We start from the raw sequence: 15571 nt of genomic DNA, 5'->3' as shown, positions 1-15571 counted from the left end.
ACATATGACTTAGGCCCTATCATTTATCCCAAAATTCTTATATTCCTAACTTACCAATGAAAGGATTTTCCCTGAATGATAGCAAATTTCTATTATCTTTATTTACCAGTGTCTGTGATATCAAACATTTTCAATTTTATCTTTTTTGATATTCTCAGAATCTGGATCAACCTTGAAAAAATTCCTGGAGGAGTCAGTGTCAATGAGCCCTGAAGAACGAGCCAGATACCTCGAGAACTATGACGTCGGTACCTTCTTTCTGTCTTGATCTTATATATGGGCAAAGTTTTGTGGGATTATAGATTCTGTTGGGGGATTTGTCTTGAAACCACAGTACTGACAAAGTATGAATTTATCATATCAGTTAAAAAAAGTCTTGGTATATTTCAGGTAACTGAAATATCCATAAATATTGATAAATTGCCACTTCTGTGTCTAAAATTCAATAAACAAATTGAGTTTGCAAATTAATAAAGCATTTTAAGATTGAATATTCCTTACCTTTCCATATTTATCATAAATACATGCTTGGCAATATCCTATGTGTCTTTCACTGAGAATTTGGAAGAAGGCTAAACATGAAAGGAAAAAACAGGTTCCATGTTTTGTTTTAGAATAGCCAGGCCATATAATCTAGTTTAAATAACTGTATCATTTCATAGATAGCATTATAATAGTGTTAGAAGAAATATCAGTTCTTGTCATTCTTTTATTTTATCAATGAAGGCTGTAGCAAATGAACAAGTTGGTTCTAGGAGTCAGTCCCCAGGACCAAAAATAAAAAATAAAAATAAATGAACAACATGAAAGTTATCAGTAATCCCTCCAATGATAGGTACCATTAGTAATTTTTATAGGGAGCATATATGTATATATACAATATTTTTTAAAAAAATTTGAGGGCTGGTTGTGGCTACGTGGTAGAGTGCTCACCTAGCACACGTGAGGCCCTGGGTTTGATCCTCAGCACCACATAAAAATAAATGAATGAAATAGGGGTATTGTGTCCAACTACAACTAAAAAATAAATATGTAAAAAAAAATTGATCACACTGTGATTGATACTTTTTTGTAACTTGATTTTTTAACTTATTAAAAATATATTACATACCAGTAAATATGTAATTGGCATTACCATTTAATTGTGCATATCTTTCCATTATATAGCTTTTTTTTAAACCAGTTAAATATTCTTAGAAATTTAATAGTTTTCCCCCTCTTTTTCACTATCTAAAAAAATATTGTAAGGTACATCATTATAACTAAATCTTTGCAAACATCCTTAATTATATATTATAATGTACACTTATGTAAATATATAAATTCCTGCAAGAAAAATTGCTGGAGCATATAGTTTGCATATTTTTTTTTTTAAAGAGAGAGTCAGAGAATTTTTAATATTTATTTTTTAGTTTTCGGCGGACACAACTTCTTTGTTTGTGTGTGGTGCTGAGGATCGAACCCGGGCCGCACGCATGCCAGGCAAGCGTGCTACCACTTGAGCCACATCCCCTGCCCTAGTTTGCATATTTTTAAGGCTTTGATACTTGTTGCCAAATTGCCATTCATAGAGATTGTACTTTCACTTACAGTTTACTATTGCATCTCTGCATCTTTGCTGATCATAGGTATTACAAGAGCATTTTTTGTTTTTTAAAGGTCAGGGAACCAAATTCTCTAGCTTCTGATAAATGCATGCTTTTTACTCCACATTTCTAAATTGTCAACTGAAAAATGCACGTTTAAGCATATACAGCCAGAGCTGCATGGAACTTGGAGAAATAGATAAGCTTCTTCATTTTCTCTCTGAGATGCTCACTTTATTCTCTCTCAAGTGAATAAAGTGTTAGGTGTTCCAACAAATAAGTTCAATGACCCCTGCTTACACCAAGGAAATTATACATAATCATACATTCTGTTTTCTAAGTCTTCAGAGGTCTGTGGGTAAAAAGTTCAGCAGTTCATTTCTTTGCTCAGTTATCATTCTGAAATATCTAGTAATAAGCTATTCTTAAATTTCCTCCAATTTATTGTTTCTTTAAAAGACTTTCAGTGTTAACCTTTAGCTTTGTTATTGTTTTCATTTTAAAAAGTGGATACAGTCATTTGTTTCTATAAATACCTTGTATTCTTATTACAGGCTATTCGAGTTACTCATGAGACCAGTGCCCATGAAGGTCAGACTGAGGTATTTCACATTTTAAAAAAAATTTTCTTGCTCTGTTTAAATTTAATTGTAGTGTTATTGTGCAGTATGTAATTTTAAAATGTTACTTGATTTTTTTTTCCTTTGAGAGAATCTGCTAATGCAAAATCAGTCATATAGTAGTAACACAAGAAATGTTTTGACAAGCTGTTAACATGATACTTCAATATCTGTCTTCTCAGTTCATACAAGCATTTGTACAGAATACAGATTTTGTGCTGTTTACTTTGGCTAACAGGTAGTCTGCTTCTTCCTTATCAGATTCCTTTGGCATTCATATATTTTGAAAAAATATATGCACAGTTAGACAGGCCATATGATATTCAACAGTCTCTGTCATGGTAGCTTCCATTACAAACCCATTTCCTTCCTTGTCTTTGCTTAGTGAATCTGTTTTGGGGCACCAGGATGGTATTCACCACCTATAGACTGTTAGCTAGCTCTACTGAGTTGCTTCTCCTTCCCTTTTCTTCCTTCCATTTCTTCTTTTCTACCTTTTTTCTTTCCTTTCCTTCAACCCTCACTCTATCACTCTTGAGGACAGTTTGTCAAAAAATATTTTAGTCAAAATGAATAGAATTTAATTGAAGACCCTTGGTGTGTTTGCAGTGCAATTAAGTTTTAACATCATAGACTTACAGATTTTTCTTCTTATTCTGTGTGTGACTTGAGACCTCACTTTTGTGTGTACAGGATGGCATTGCCTTTATGCTTTAAAAATACTTGAAAAATTGCCTAATTTAAAAATGCTGATTTTTAAATATGCTGTTTTCAAAACAAATTTTTTTAGATAGTTTGATAATATAACTACAATTATTCTTAGATCAACCTGAATAACTGAATGTTCATGCTAAAACTGCTTAGGAAATGAAATATTAATTCTCTATAATTACATCAATACCTTTATTATTTTCAGCTGCTTTCATACATGTGGATTATTATTTTTACTAAGCTTATAAATGCGCACACATAAGTGGGAGGTTGAAAATTAATGAAATGCCTTGTTTTTTGTATTGCTTTTTATAATTCTGTGCATGTTTGCATTGCAGATTTATAGTGTTCAAATTAGCAATAAAGAGTCAATGTAAAATTATTGTAAGATATGAAAACAACTACTTGTAATAAGGCAATTAAGTGCTTTAAATGCATGCTCACCTCAAAAATATTTACTTGTAGTACCTTCTTTTGCCTCCTTTTTGGAGTTTCATCTAAATTATGAGTTTACCTCTTTTTGGATGATGGTCTCTTTCTAGACTTCAACTTCTTCATTCTTTACCATCTTGGATCCCTGTTGGACATCACCTGAGTGACTCACCAACATAACAAGAATGCACTTGTTCTTATTTGAGCATAAACTTTTTCATTCCTTTATTTTTTCTGTTTGTTAAAATAGTTCCACCATATCTTTTTCCAAGTGTAACTAATCAAATGTAGATATGTTTAACTTCTTATTTGGAGGGTCAGTTTCTTATGCAGATTCTTGGTCTTTATTCTAATTCTCATTTATTTTTATACAATTCTACTGAATTATCTTTCCTAAAATATAACCTGAATCAAATTTTTTTATGTATATTATTGCCCTAAAATGTATTAGGTTGAAAAAAAGTGTTTGACAGTGATTCCTCCAACCTTTGTGCCAATTTCAGCCTCTTTAGCCTACCTACATTCAAGGTTCCCCTAATCCTGGTCATTCTGGCTTTTAACAGTGTGTCTCTATAAATATTTCTCTGTAGCAATCTCTCATTTTATTACTTCTAATCCTTACTGCTGGCATTTCCCTCATTCTGAAAATATTCCTTCCTTCAATCTCTGTCTTTCCATCTTTTTCAAAAGTGGACTTAAATATGCCCTACTACATGAAGTGCTCCCTGGTTATCAGACCTGGATATATTTTATCCTTTCTGTGAGCTCCTGTGTGACTTCTCCAGCTCTTTCCATTTTAGCTATTTATTTTCATATTCTTTTTCATTTATTTAAGATGTATATTTTAAGCCACTCATAGTGGCATATGCCTGTAATCCCAACAACACGGAAGGCTGAGGCAAGAGGATCACAAGTTTGAGGACAGCCTCAGCAACTTGGACCCTGTTTCAAAATAAGAAATATAAAGAGCTGGGGATGTAGGTCAGTTTCAGAGCACCCTGGCTTCAATCCCCAGTATCAATACACACATATATATATTTTCCCCCTCCATATTTTAAGGTTTAATTATATCTTAAAATTGATGTCATAGTCTACTTGGTGTTATTCCATCTTAGTGGTATATAAAATGATGCCTTTAAAATGGATAGTACTTTAATTTGATGAAATATAGTATCATGCTGGGCACAGTGGCACACCCCTATAATTCCATCATCTCAGGGGGCTGAGGTAGGTAGATTGCGAGTTCAAAGCCAGCCTTAGCAATGGTGAGGTGCTGAGCAACTTAGTGAAAACCTGTTTCTCAATAAAATACAAAATAGAGCTGGGATGTGGCTTAGTGGTCAAGTGCCCTGAGTTCAATCCCTGGTACTCCCTCACCCTCCCCCCCCCCCAAAAAAAAAAAGAAAGAAAGAAATGTGGTATCATATCTCTTCACTCTGACTCTTAGGCCTAGGATTAGTGTCTGATTCATTTGCTTATGCTCCATATCCAACATCATTTCTTGCACATAGGCATTAATACATATTTAATTACCAGGATTAGGTCAGAACCATCTTTGGTTGTATAAGAACCACTAAAAAGGACTGAGGCTGTGGCTCTGCCGTAGAGCACTCAGCTAGCATGTGCGAGATCCTGGGTTTAATCCTCAGCCCCACCTAAAAATAAATAAAAGTATTGCACCAACTACAGCTAAAAAATAAAAATGAAGTTAAAAAAAGACCACTAAAAAGGGCCAAATCTTAGTTTTCTGTAGTTTCCTGAATAAATAGCATATGTATTAGCCATTGTTTTTCATTCAGTAGGGCACAGTTAACATTTTATTAACAGTTATTTGTTGTGTGGAACTGTTCGTACATTCCATGGTGGACTATAGTGGCCTCTGTAACTGTGTTAATGACTTTCAGTCACTGGGAAAAAAACTCACACCAAATATTTTCAAGTCCATTTATCCATGAGCTCAAACCTTCCTACCAGGAACTATTTTTTTATTATTTTATTTCAGGTTCATCTATCATTTGTGGGCTTGAGAGTCTTTGACGTATTATTATCTCCATTGCTCTTTACATTTCAGCATACTGGTTTTTATCAGTTCCTACAAAACACATAGGTTGGGCTGTGATTGTGGCTCAGGGGAAGAGTGCTTGCCTAGTATGTAGAGGCACTGGGTTTGATCCTTAGCACCTCATAAAAATAAATAAATAAAGGTATTGTGTCTATCTACAACTTAAACAAACAAACAAAAAACTTGGGGTTTTCCAATTTATTCGGTGGCCTAAACAATAGAAATTTGTTTTCCCTCACAGTTGTGGTGGCTAGCAGGTGCTAGCAAGATTGTCTTCTACTGAGGCATGTTTTCCTGGCTTGTGAACATATTCCTTCTCACTGCATCCTCATATGGCCTTTTCTCTTTGTGTGTTAGGGGCAGAGAGACAGATAGACATATGGACAGGGGCTCTGGTGTCTCTTTGTAAAAACTTCAGTCCTATTGGATTAGGGTCCCATCCATATGATGTAATCCAAATACAGTCACATTGGTCATTAGGGCATCAATACATGAATTTTGAGGAAACACAAATTCAGCCAGTTATACTGTCTTTATGCTTTTTTACAACCCAAAGCCTTCTGGGTATATTTTCCTCTTTATAGAATTGGTGCCTTCTGATCTTTTAGGTCTTACCTTATAAATCATTTTTCAAGGAAGTCACCTTTCAACATCATTTTTAGTGGGTCTACCTGTCTTATTTTCTATAATAAAATCTTGTTTATTTTCTTCCTGGCCCTTTTTAATAGTCTATATAAGAAGCTTTTTCTTTGTTTTGTTTCTTCTGCTCACTTACTAGACTCCAAGTTCCATGTGAATGTGGACTTGTTTGTCATGTTCACTTTCTGTCTCCATGATAATAATGAATGTATGTAGCTTTCAGTAGGAAATTTCATGGCAAGAGCACAATATGTTATGTTTTAAACTGACTCTACCATTTATTAGCTTAGGCAAGATATTTTCTTCAGTGTGAAATAGAGATAATACTTGCCTTCCATGTGAGATTACTGTGAAGATTAGTGAGTTAATTGTAAAAACTGTGCCTGGCATTTAATAGGCGTTCAATAAATATCAGGTGCTAATTTTATTTTATTAGGCATTGAGAAAAATTAATCTGAATGACAGGCAAGAATGAAGGCAGACAAGAAAAGCTTGGACTTTATAGGGAATGTAAAGCCACCAAAGATGATAGGTTTAGTTTTCAGCATATTGAGTTTCAGGTTAGTTTATTGCATCATCTTTGTAGGAGTCTAAAACTCAGGGGTCATATCTGTAGTCTTTTGTGCTGGGGTAGTAGTTAGATCCTTGAGAGCACTATAGAAGAATAGTGGTAAAGCAACTTAATCCTTGGGTCTTACAGGACTAAAGGAATGAGTAAAAGAAGAGGAGCCATTGATAATATAGTATAATAGTAACAATATAACTTGTTGACATCATTGATGACATCATTGGTACGTTGTCAGAACGTTTTCATGGAAGGGAGGCAGGTGCCTTATTGCTTGCTGCGACTTGTAGTCTAAATGAGAAATCAGTAAGTTGAGCCACAAAAATATAATAATCTTTTCAGAAAATTGATTATGGTATGCTGCCATAGAGTAACTACTTAGTATATGTTTTTCCTGGTTACACTATCCCACCATGATTGTCTGGCAGACATTAGTAATCTAGAAATTTGGACAGAAGTCCTACTTCACTTATCTTTCATTATTTTATATTTAAGGAGATATTGCTTTTGGGCTGGGGCTATAGATCAGAGGCAGAGCACTTATCCAGCATGTGTGAGGCACTGGGTTCGATCCTCAGCATCATAGATAGATAGATAGATAGATAGATAGATAGATAGATAGATAGATAGATATGTTGTGTCCATTTACTACTAAAAATTTTAAAAAGAAATAGGTATTGCTTTTATCTTTCAATAACCTTGGGAAGATTAAAAAAACAATAGAGTCAGGCATGGTGGTGCACGCCTATAATTGCCTGTAATCTCAGTGCTTAGGAGGCTAAGGTAGGAGAACCCTGTGTTCAAAGCCAGCCTCAGCCAAAGTGAGGTGCTAAGCCACTGAGTGAGACCCTGTCTCTAAGTAAAATGCAAAATAGGGCTGGGGATGTGGCTCAGTGGCCTAGTGACCCCAAGTTCCATCCTCGGTACTAAAAACAAAACAAAAAAACAATTGGCTATGAAGAAGAAATTAGTTTATTGGTGGAGGAGAGACTTTTTTCCCCTTTGATTTTTACTTGCTACAATCACCTTTTGTACTCTTCTAAATAATGAGAATAAAGATTGTTATTGGATTTGCTTTTCTTTAATAATGCTATAGAGATGGTTGAGATTATATGCCATTTAATTCCTATAACAGCTTTATGAGGAATAGGTATTTCTATTACCCTTCTTTTACAGATTAAGCAGTTTAGGCATAGAAAAGTTTAGTGACTTGCCCAAGGCTACATACATGTGGAGTATTAGAATTAGAATTTGAGTTCCGGTCCTCTCCCTGTAGACACCAGTTCTAGTCCCTCTTAGCTCGTACCGCCTATGTTCACACAAACTTTAGATAAAAGTTTGACAAGCTGATTCTGTAGTGCTTTGTAGTAGTTTGTTGTTGTTGTTGTTTGTTTGTTTGGTATTGGGGATTGAACTCTGGATCACTTGACCATTGAGCCATATCCCCAGCTCTATTTTCTATTTAATTTAGAGACAGAGTCTCACTGAGTTGCTTAATGCCTCGCTTTTGCTGAGGCTGGTTTGAACTTGGGATCCTCCTGCTTCAGCCTCCTGAGCCAATGGGATTACAGGCATGCCCTGTGCCCAGCTGTAGTAGTTTTAAGTGATCTTTATATCCCTTCTTGGGACAGAAAACAGATTGGTGAGAAACAGTAAATTGATAGCTTTTCGTTTACTCTCAAATTTCATCTCTCTTTAGTGGTTTCATTATTTTATTTACAACTGCTTTGTTAGAAAATTGATAATATATAAGCTTTCCATCAATTATGATGTTGATCTACATGTATGTTATGGTACTGTGTGGCCCTGCACTCTATACAGTTGAATGTCTTAATGGAAAGATAATTACTGATTTTAAAATTACTATAATTGTGTATATGCATACTCAGTTAAGCAATCTAAAAGTGAATATATGTATCCATTCAAACTAAGTCCTTTCACAATGACATAGAGTAATAGGTTGGCAGGAAGTTCCAAGCTGATATGATTTGGCCTTCTAAATTATCTAATAGATTAAAAGATCTTATATTAAGGCTTTTTTATTTAGAGAAGAAGATTCTGATAATAGGAGTGTTTTTAATCTGGCTGTGGGTAGTGTATTTCCATAATCCTAGGGGCTCTGGAGCCTGAGGCAGGAGGATCAAGGGTTCAAAGCCAGGTTGAGCAACTTAGCAATGCTGTAAGCAACTTAGTGAGACCCTGTCTCAAAGTAAAAAATATGGGAGGAATAGACGAACTCTAGATAGGGCAGAGGGGTTGGAGGGGGCATGGGGTAATTAATGATGGTGGAATGTGATGGTCATTATTATCCAAAGTACATGTATGAAGACACGAATTGGTGTGAATATACTTTGTATATAACCAGAGATATGAAAAATGGTGCTCTATATGTGTAATAAGTATTATAATGCATTCCACTATCATATATAAATAAAAAATAAAAATAAATTAATAAAAAAGATTCATATAATGACAAAAAAAAAAAAAGTCTGGGGATGTGGCTCGGTGGTTAAGTGCCCTTGGTTCAGTCCCTGGTACCAAAAAAAAAGGTGTTTTTTAAGTTGTGAATAAATGTCCATGATACAATAATGGAAAAAAATCAGCAAGTCAAATGTGAAGACAGGGGAAAAAAATCCAAAAATATATTTTATTTGCTTCAGATTCACTTTCACTTCATTGTTGCTTATCTAAAAAGTAATTATTCTAAGTGCTGGGTGTGGTGGCACATGCCCATAATCCCATTGTTTTGGGAGGATGAGGCAAGACAGTCATAAGTTCAAAGCCAGCAGCAACAACTTAGTGAGACCCTGTCTCAAAATAAAAAATAAAAAGGGCTGGGGATGTAGTTCAGTGGTTAAGCACCCCTGGGTTCAATCCATGGTTCCAGAAAGTAATAATAAAAATTTAAAAAGTAATTATTATAAAGTTTGTGATTTGTCCTCCTTATCTGGGAGTCAACCCAGAGATGAGTAGAAATCTCCTGATCATTTATTGTCTAACTTTTTATAAAAAGAATAAGATTTTTATCTGTGTAGAACTCTCCATGTAAATTTATAGTAATAATAATTATTTTAAAAAAACCAACAGAAAGGACTATTTGTTTTTAAATGAACATACCAGTATTAGCAAGTATAGCAAAAAAAAAAAAACCACATTTAATTGTAGTATTCAATTCCAATCTTTTTAAAGAATATTGTAAACAGTTGAGAGCAAGCAATTTTTCTTAACATTTTATCATGATCTTATTCCTGTTTCATTAAAATCTTTTCATGAATTTTTTTGTGACCATGAATCACTCTCATGTTAAATAGAACCATAATTTACTTATATTTCCTTAACTTTTGATGTTTAGATTATTTTCAGTTTTTCACATTAAAAATGTAACTTCATATATCTTTGTTTATTCAAGTATGCATTCTAGGTTCCTTCTTTAAAAATAGGTGAAATTACTGAGTTAAAGTGAGAAGGCTTTTTAATTTTTTGTTATTATAATGTGAAATTGTCTTTCTTTAATTTGATCAATTAAACAACCTATTTGAGCACCTGTTGTGTGCTAGGTGCTGTACATTACACAGTTTGTGTCTTCAAAGATCTATTCTAGAGAAGATGACAACTTCATAAATTGCCATTGCCAGTGTTGAAGTTTTATTTTTAAATATTTGTTTGTTTGGTATATAGTAATGTTTGTGTGCTTAATGACACTTCACATATCTTTAGTAAAAATTTATGAATTGAAAGCATGAATAAAATTGTATCTATTTACAGTGGAATATGCAATTTATTTTAGTGTTGTTAACCTATAAAAGAAGGCTTAGTGGTCACTGGGTAAGCAATGGTTAACTTCTGATTTTAAGAATATAATTATAAAAGTTGGTTCTTTGAAAAAATAAATAAAATTGACAGACCCTTAGCCATGCTAACAAAGAGAAGGAGAGAGAAAACTCAAATCACTAACATACATGATGAAAAAGGCATATCACAATGGACACTACAGAAATACAGAAGATAATTAGAAATTATTTTGAAAAACCTGTACTCCAGGGCTGGGGATGTGGCTCAAGTGGTAGCGCGCTCACCTGGCATGCACGGGGTGCTGGGTTCAATTTTCAGCATCACATAAAAATAAAAAAAATAAAGATGTTGTGTCCACCGAAAACTAAAAAAATAAACGTTAAAAAAAGAAAGAAAACCTGTACTCCAATAAAATAGAAAATATGGAAGGCATCGACAAATTTCTAGAGTCATATAATTTGCCCAAATTGAATCGGGATGATATACACAATTTAAACAGATCTATTTCAAGTGACGAAATAGCAAATGCCATCAAAATTCTACCAACCAAGAAAAGTCCAGGACCGTATGGATACACAGCCTAGTTCGACAAGACCTTTAAAGAAGAACTAATCCCAATACTCTCCAGTTTATTTCAGGAAATAGAAAAAGAGGTAGCACTTCCAAACTCATTCTATGGCCAACATCATTCTGATTCCAAAACCAGGCAAAGACACATCAAAAAAAGAAAACTTCAGACCAATATCTCTAATGAACATAGACGCAAAAATTCTCAATAAGATTCTGGCAAATTGAATACAAAAACATACCAAAAGTATCGTGTGCCATGAACAAGTGAGGTTCATCCCAGGGATGTAAGGTTGGTTCAACATATGGAAATTCAAGAAATATATTCATAACATCAATAGACTTAAAGATAAGAATCAGATGATCATCTGAACAGATGTAGAAAAAGCATTTGATAAAATATAGCAACCCTTTATGTTCAAAACTCTAGAAAAACTAGGGATAACAGGAACATATGTCAACATCATAAAGGCTATCTATGCTAAGCCCCAGACCAACATCATTCTAAATGGAGAAAAATTGAAGGAATTCCCTCTAAAAACTGGAACAAGACAGGGATGTCCTCTTTCACCACTTCTATTTAACATTGTGCTTGAAACACTGGCCAGAGCAATTAGACGAAAGAAATTAAAGGGATGTACATAGGAAAAGAAGAATTCAAATTGGCACTATTTGCCGATGATGATTCTATACCTAGAAGACCCAAAAAGCTCCACCAGAAAACTTCTAGAACAAGTAAACTAATTCAGCAAAGTAGCAGGATATAAAGTCAACACCCATAAATGAAAGGCATTTCTGTGTATCAGCGATAAATCCTCAGAAAGCGAAATGAGGAAAACTACTCCATTCTCAATAGCCTCAAAAAAAAAATACAATAAAATACTTAGGAATCAACTTAACAAAAGAGGTGAAAGATCTATATAATGAAAACTACAGAACCCTCAAGAAAGAAATCAAAGAAGACCTTAGAAGATGGAAAGATCTACCTTGCTTTTGGAGGGGCAGAATTAATATTATCAAGATGACCATACTACCAAAAGCATTATACAGATTTAATGCAATTCTGATCAAAATCTCAGTGGCATTCCTCTTAGAAATAGAAAAAGCTGTCATGAAATTCATCTGGAAAAATAAGAGACCCAGAATAGCTAAAGCAATCCTTAGCAGGAAGAGTGAAGCAGGTGGCATCACTGTACCAGACCTTAAACTATACTACAGAGCAATAAATAACCAGCAGAGTATTGGCACCAAAACAGACTGGTAGACTAATGGTACAGAATAGAGGACACAGAGACTAACCCACAAAACTACAATTATTTTATATTAGACAAAGGTGCCAAGAACATGCATTGGAGAAAAGATAGCCTCTTCAACAAATGGTGCTGAGAAAACTGAAAATTCTTATACAACAAAATGAAATGAAACCCCTGTCTCTCACCATGCACAAAACTCAATTAAAAATGGATCAAGGACCTAGGAATACAACCAGAGACCCTGTGTCTAATAGAAGAAAAAGTAGGCCCTAATTTTCATCATGTGGGATTAGGCCCCAACTTCCTTAATAAGACTCCTGTGGCATAAGAATTAAAATCAAGAATCAGTAAATGGGATGGATTCAAACTAAAAGGTTTCTTCTCAGCAAAAGAAACAATCTGGGTTAGAGAAGATAATGCTGAGTGAAGTTCGTGAATCCCTAAAAAACCAAATGCTGAATGTTTTCTTTGATATAAGGAGGCTAATTCATAGTGGAATAGGGAGAGGAGCATGGGAGGAATAGACGAACTCTAGATAGGGCAGAGGGGTTGGAGTGGTAGGGAGGGGGCATGGGGTAATTAATGATGGTGGAATGTGATGGTCATTATTATCCAAAGTACATGTATGAAGACACGATTTGGTGTGACTATACTATGTATACAACCAGAGATATGAAAAATTGTGCTCTATAATATGTAATAAAAATTGTAATGAATTCTGCTGTCATATAAATTTTTTAAAAAAGAATATAATCATGTATACTTAAAGATTCCTCATGACAGTTGTCCCTCAGAATCCTTTTAGGGGTGGGAGCTGGTTGAGGGACCTGCATAGATACTAAATCCCTTTATAAAATTTATTTAACTTTTACTGAGGCACTCATTTTATACAAGTCCTTTGTGTAAAATGGCTTAGTATTTGCATGAAGCTCATTTAACAAGGAAAAAAAAAAGTCCGTATATATTCAGTACAGATTTAATTTTTTTGAAAAATATTTTTTTGATTGTTAGTTGTTTGAATCCCCAGATATGGAATCTATGGAAGCAGGACAAGTGTGTGTGTGTGTGTGTGTGTGTGTGAGAGAGAGAGAGAGAGAGAGAGAGAGAGAGAGAGAGAGAGAGAGAGAGAGAGAGAGAATTTCAGAAAAATTCTTTTAGAGTTGTCGAAAATGAAGTTTCATCTTCATTGGCTGTGTAAGTATAGTTTGTATGGCTTCAGTTTACTCTGAAGGGTAATTTTTACTTACTTTATTATGTTGGCATTAAAAAAACAGCAGAAATTATTTCAATAAGCCAAAAATGATTTGCGCACACATAAATTAAAAGACTCACATAATTATATCCCTTTTTTAGGGATTTATTTCTACTTTCACTTTGAAAGACTCAGGCAATTAGGAAGAACTTAGTTCTTATAAAATTTAAGTTCCTGATTATCTTGGAGAGTCAAATGGAAACAGTAAATGGAACTCTGATGAAATGTATCTTGCTGTTTAAGCTATGTAAGTCTAGTTTTGTCAAGAAGTTTGAAAATAACTTTCTGGTCATTTTTTGTTTGTTTGTTTGTTTTTTTTCCTTTACTCTCTATACCCCATTTTGTTTCATTTTTAAAACAGAAATTCTCTAGAACTTTTGTACTAGCTCCTTATACTTTGACTTGTATTTCTCTTTTGTCTTTTTTTGTTATTATTTCTTTTCATCTCATTCTCTCAACAGAGGTTTTGCCCTTGTTCTGTTTTCTTCCTCTACTTCTTTCTGTTTCTTTTTTCCTATTCTCAGTTTTAGAAATGGAGATACTAAACTGTTAATTATTTTAAAAGAAAATTCTTAGACTGAATTTACCAGTTTACCAGCCAGATCTGATTAGATGTTATTCTTCTATTTAAAAATGCCTTCAATGATAAAAATAGAATTGAGGTTATGTTTGGGGATGGTGAGGTTTTTCTATTTTGTTTTAAACCAGAATTTTCTGTAATAGAGAATAATGTTATTAGAATTTAAGATTTTTGCATTTGTAATAAATGAGAACATGATTTGGGGGTGCTCTCAAATTGTAACGAAAATAATTTTGGGGATTTAATTTAGATAACTTAACAATAGTAAGTTTGAATTTGATATAACATGTAGATATAAGTCATTATATTAATAGACTTTTAACATGGGGAATTATAAACCAAAGTGAGAATATCTTGAAATCAGTGGGCATCTTGATTTATTAGGTAAGCAAAATGAAGAGACTTGCAATTTTTCTAGATTTTCCATGAAATATGTAGTGGTATTTTGTGTACTTTGATATCCAACTCATGTTTGACTGCCAACTGAACATGGAATAGTTTGCATCTTTTGCATGGATTTGGTTTCACTTTTCTGTTTTAAACATAAACTTTGAATTTACTCTAATTCAGTATATTGTACTGAAATTGAATAAGAAAACCTACAGAAATCTATTTAGAATTATAATTTTGATTTTAAATTTTAAAGTTTTATATGTAAGTACATATTCTCATGCATGTGCTCCTAAGTGTCCTTACATATGTGTACGTGCATTTATAATATTTTTGTAGAATTTGGCAGCCCCAGAAACATTGTCCATTGTTTTCCTTTCTGTGGTTTATTTTTCAGACTCAGTGATATTTCTGAAGTCTGAAAGGACACCATATTCAGGAAATAACTGTTAAATTGTCATGATCAAGTGCGAATTTTGTCAATAGGTCAATAAAAGTACCTATGATTTCTAATGATTGTGTAATAAGAAAGTGAAATTTGGGCTGGGGTTATGGCTCAGTAGTAGAGCTCTTGCCTAGCACATGTGAGGCACTGGATTCCATCCTCCACACCACATAAAAAATAAATAAATAAAATAAAGTTTTGTGTCCATCTACAACTAACAGTATTTTTAAAAAATAAAAGAAAATAAAAGTAACTAAAATTCTTAAAAAATAAAGGAATTGGATTTTATTCTTTCAGTTATTTTATTCTTGTTTCTACCTTGTGACAGTAGTGCACATTGTTCTTTACTAGAGATCCACAAATACTGAAGGTACTCAAGTTAGAAGATGACTGGGGTTGATGGAAAAAATGGGCATCACTTCTGGGTACTACAGTGTCATGAGACTGCTTCAATGCATCATTTATGGGTGAATACAATGGAAATTTCTGGTATACTTAACAGATCCCAAGTATTCTTGTCTTCTTAATCCTTACTGCTACTGTGTAGCATCTTATTAATAATGATGGTTACCATTTAATGAATACATGTGATATGCCACACTTTGTATTTGCCTTATTTATTTATTTATTTATTTATTTATTTTGTGGTGCTGGGGATTGAATCCAAGGCCTTGTGA

General features: G+C 33.7%; 1 protein-coding gene across 2 annotated transcripts in view; it reads left to right on the top strand.

Annotated features, from left to right (window-relative positions):
- The window catches only part of Uchl3 (ubiquitin C-terminal hydrolase L3), a 54968-nt gene that overhangs the window by 14792 nt on the left and 24605 nt on the right, over nt 1–15571 (top strand). For both annotated transcript variants that reach the window (XM_046449477.2, XM_046449478.2), the window contains exons 4-5: nt 159–244; nt 2141–2188. In XM_046449477.2, the coding sequence (XP_046305433.2) occupies nt 159–244; nt 2141–2188 (134 nt within the window). The remainder of the gene's footprint in view (nt 1–158; nt 245–2140; nt 2189–15571) is intronic.

This window comes from Marmota monax, unplaced genomic scaffold (genome assembly GCF_021218885.2).
Source record: "Marmota monax isolate L192 unplaced genomic scaffold, Marmota_monax_Labrador192_F-V1.1 WCK01_AAM20220418_F8-fsc00137, whole genome shotgun sequence".
NCBI classification, from domain to species: Eukaryota; Metazoa; Chordata; class Mammalia; order Rodentia; family Sciuridae; genus Marmota; species Marmota monax.
The sequence above is the reverse complement of the archived record's forward strand: the minus strand, read 5'-3'. Positions and strand labels throughout refer to the sequence as shown.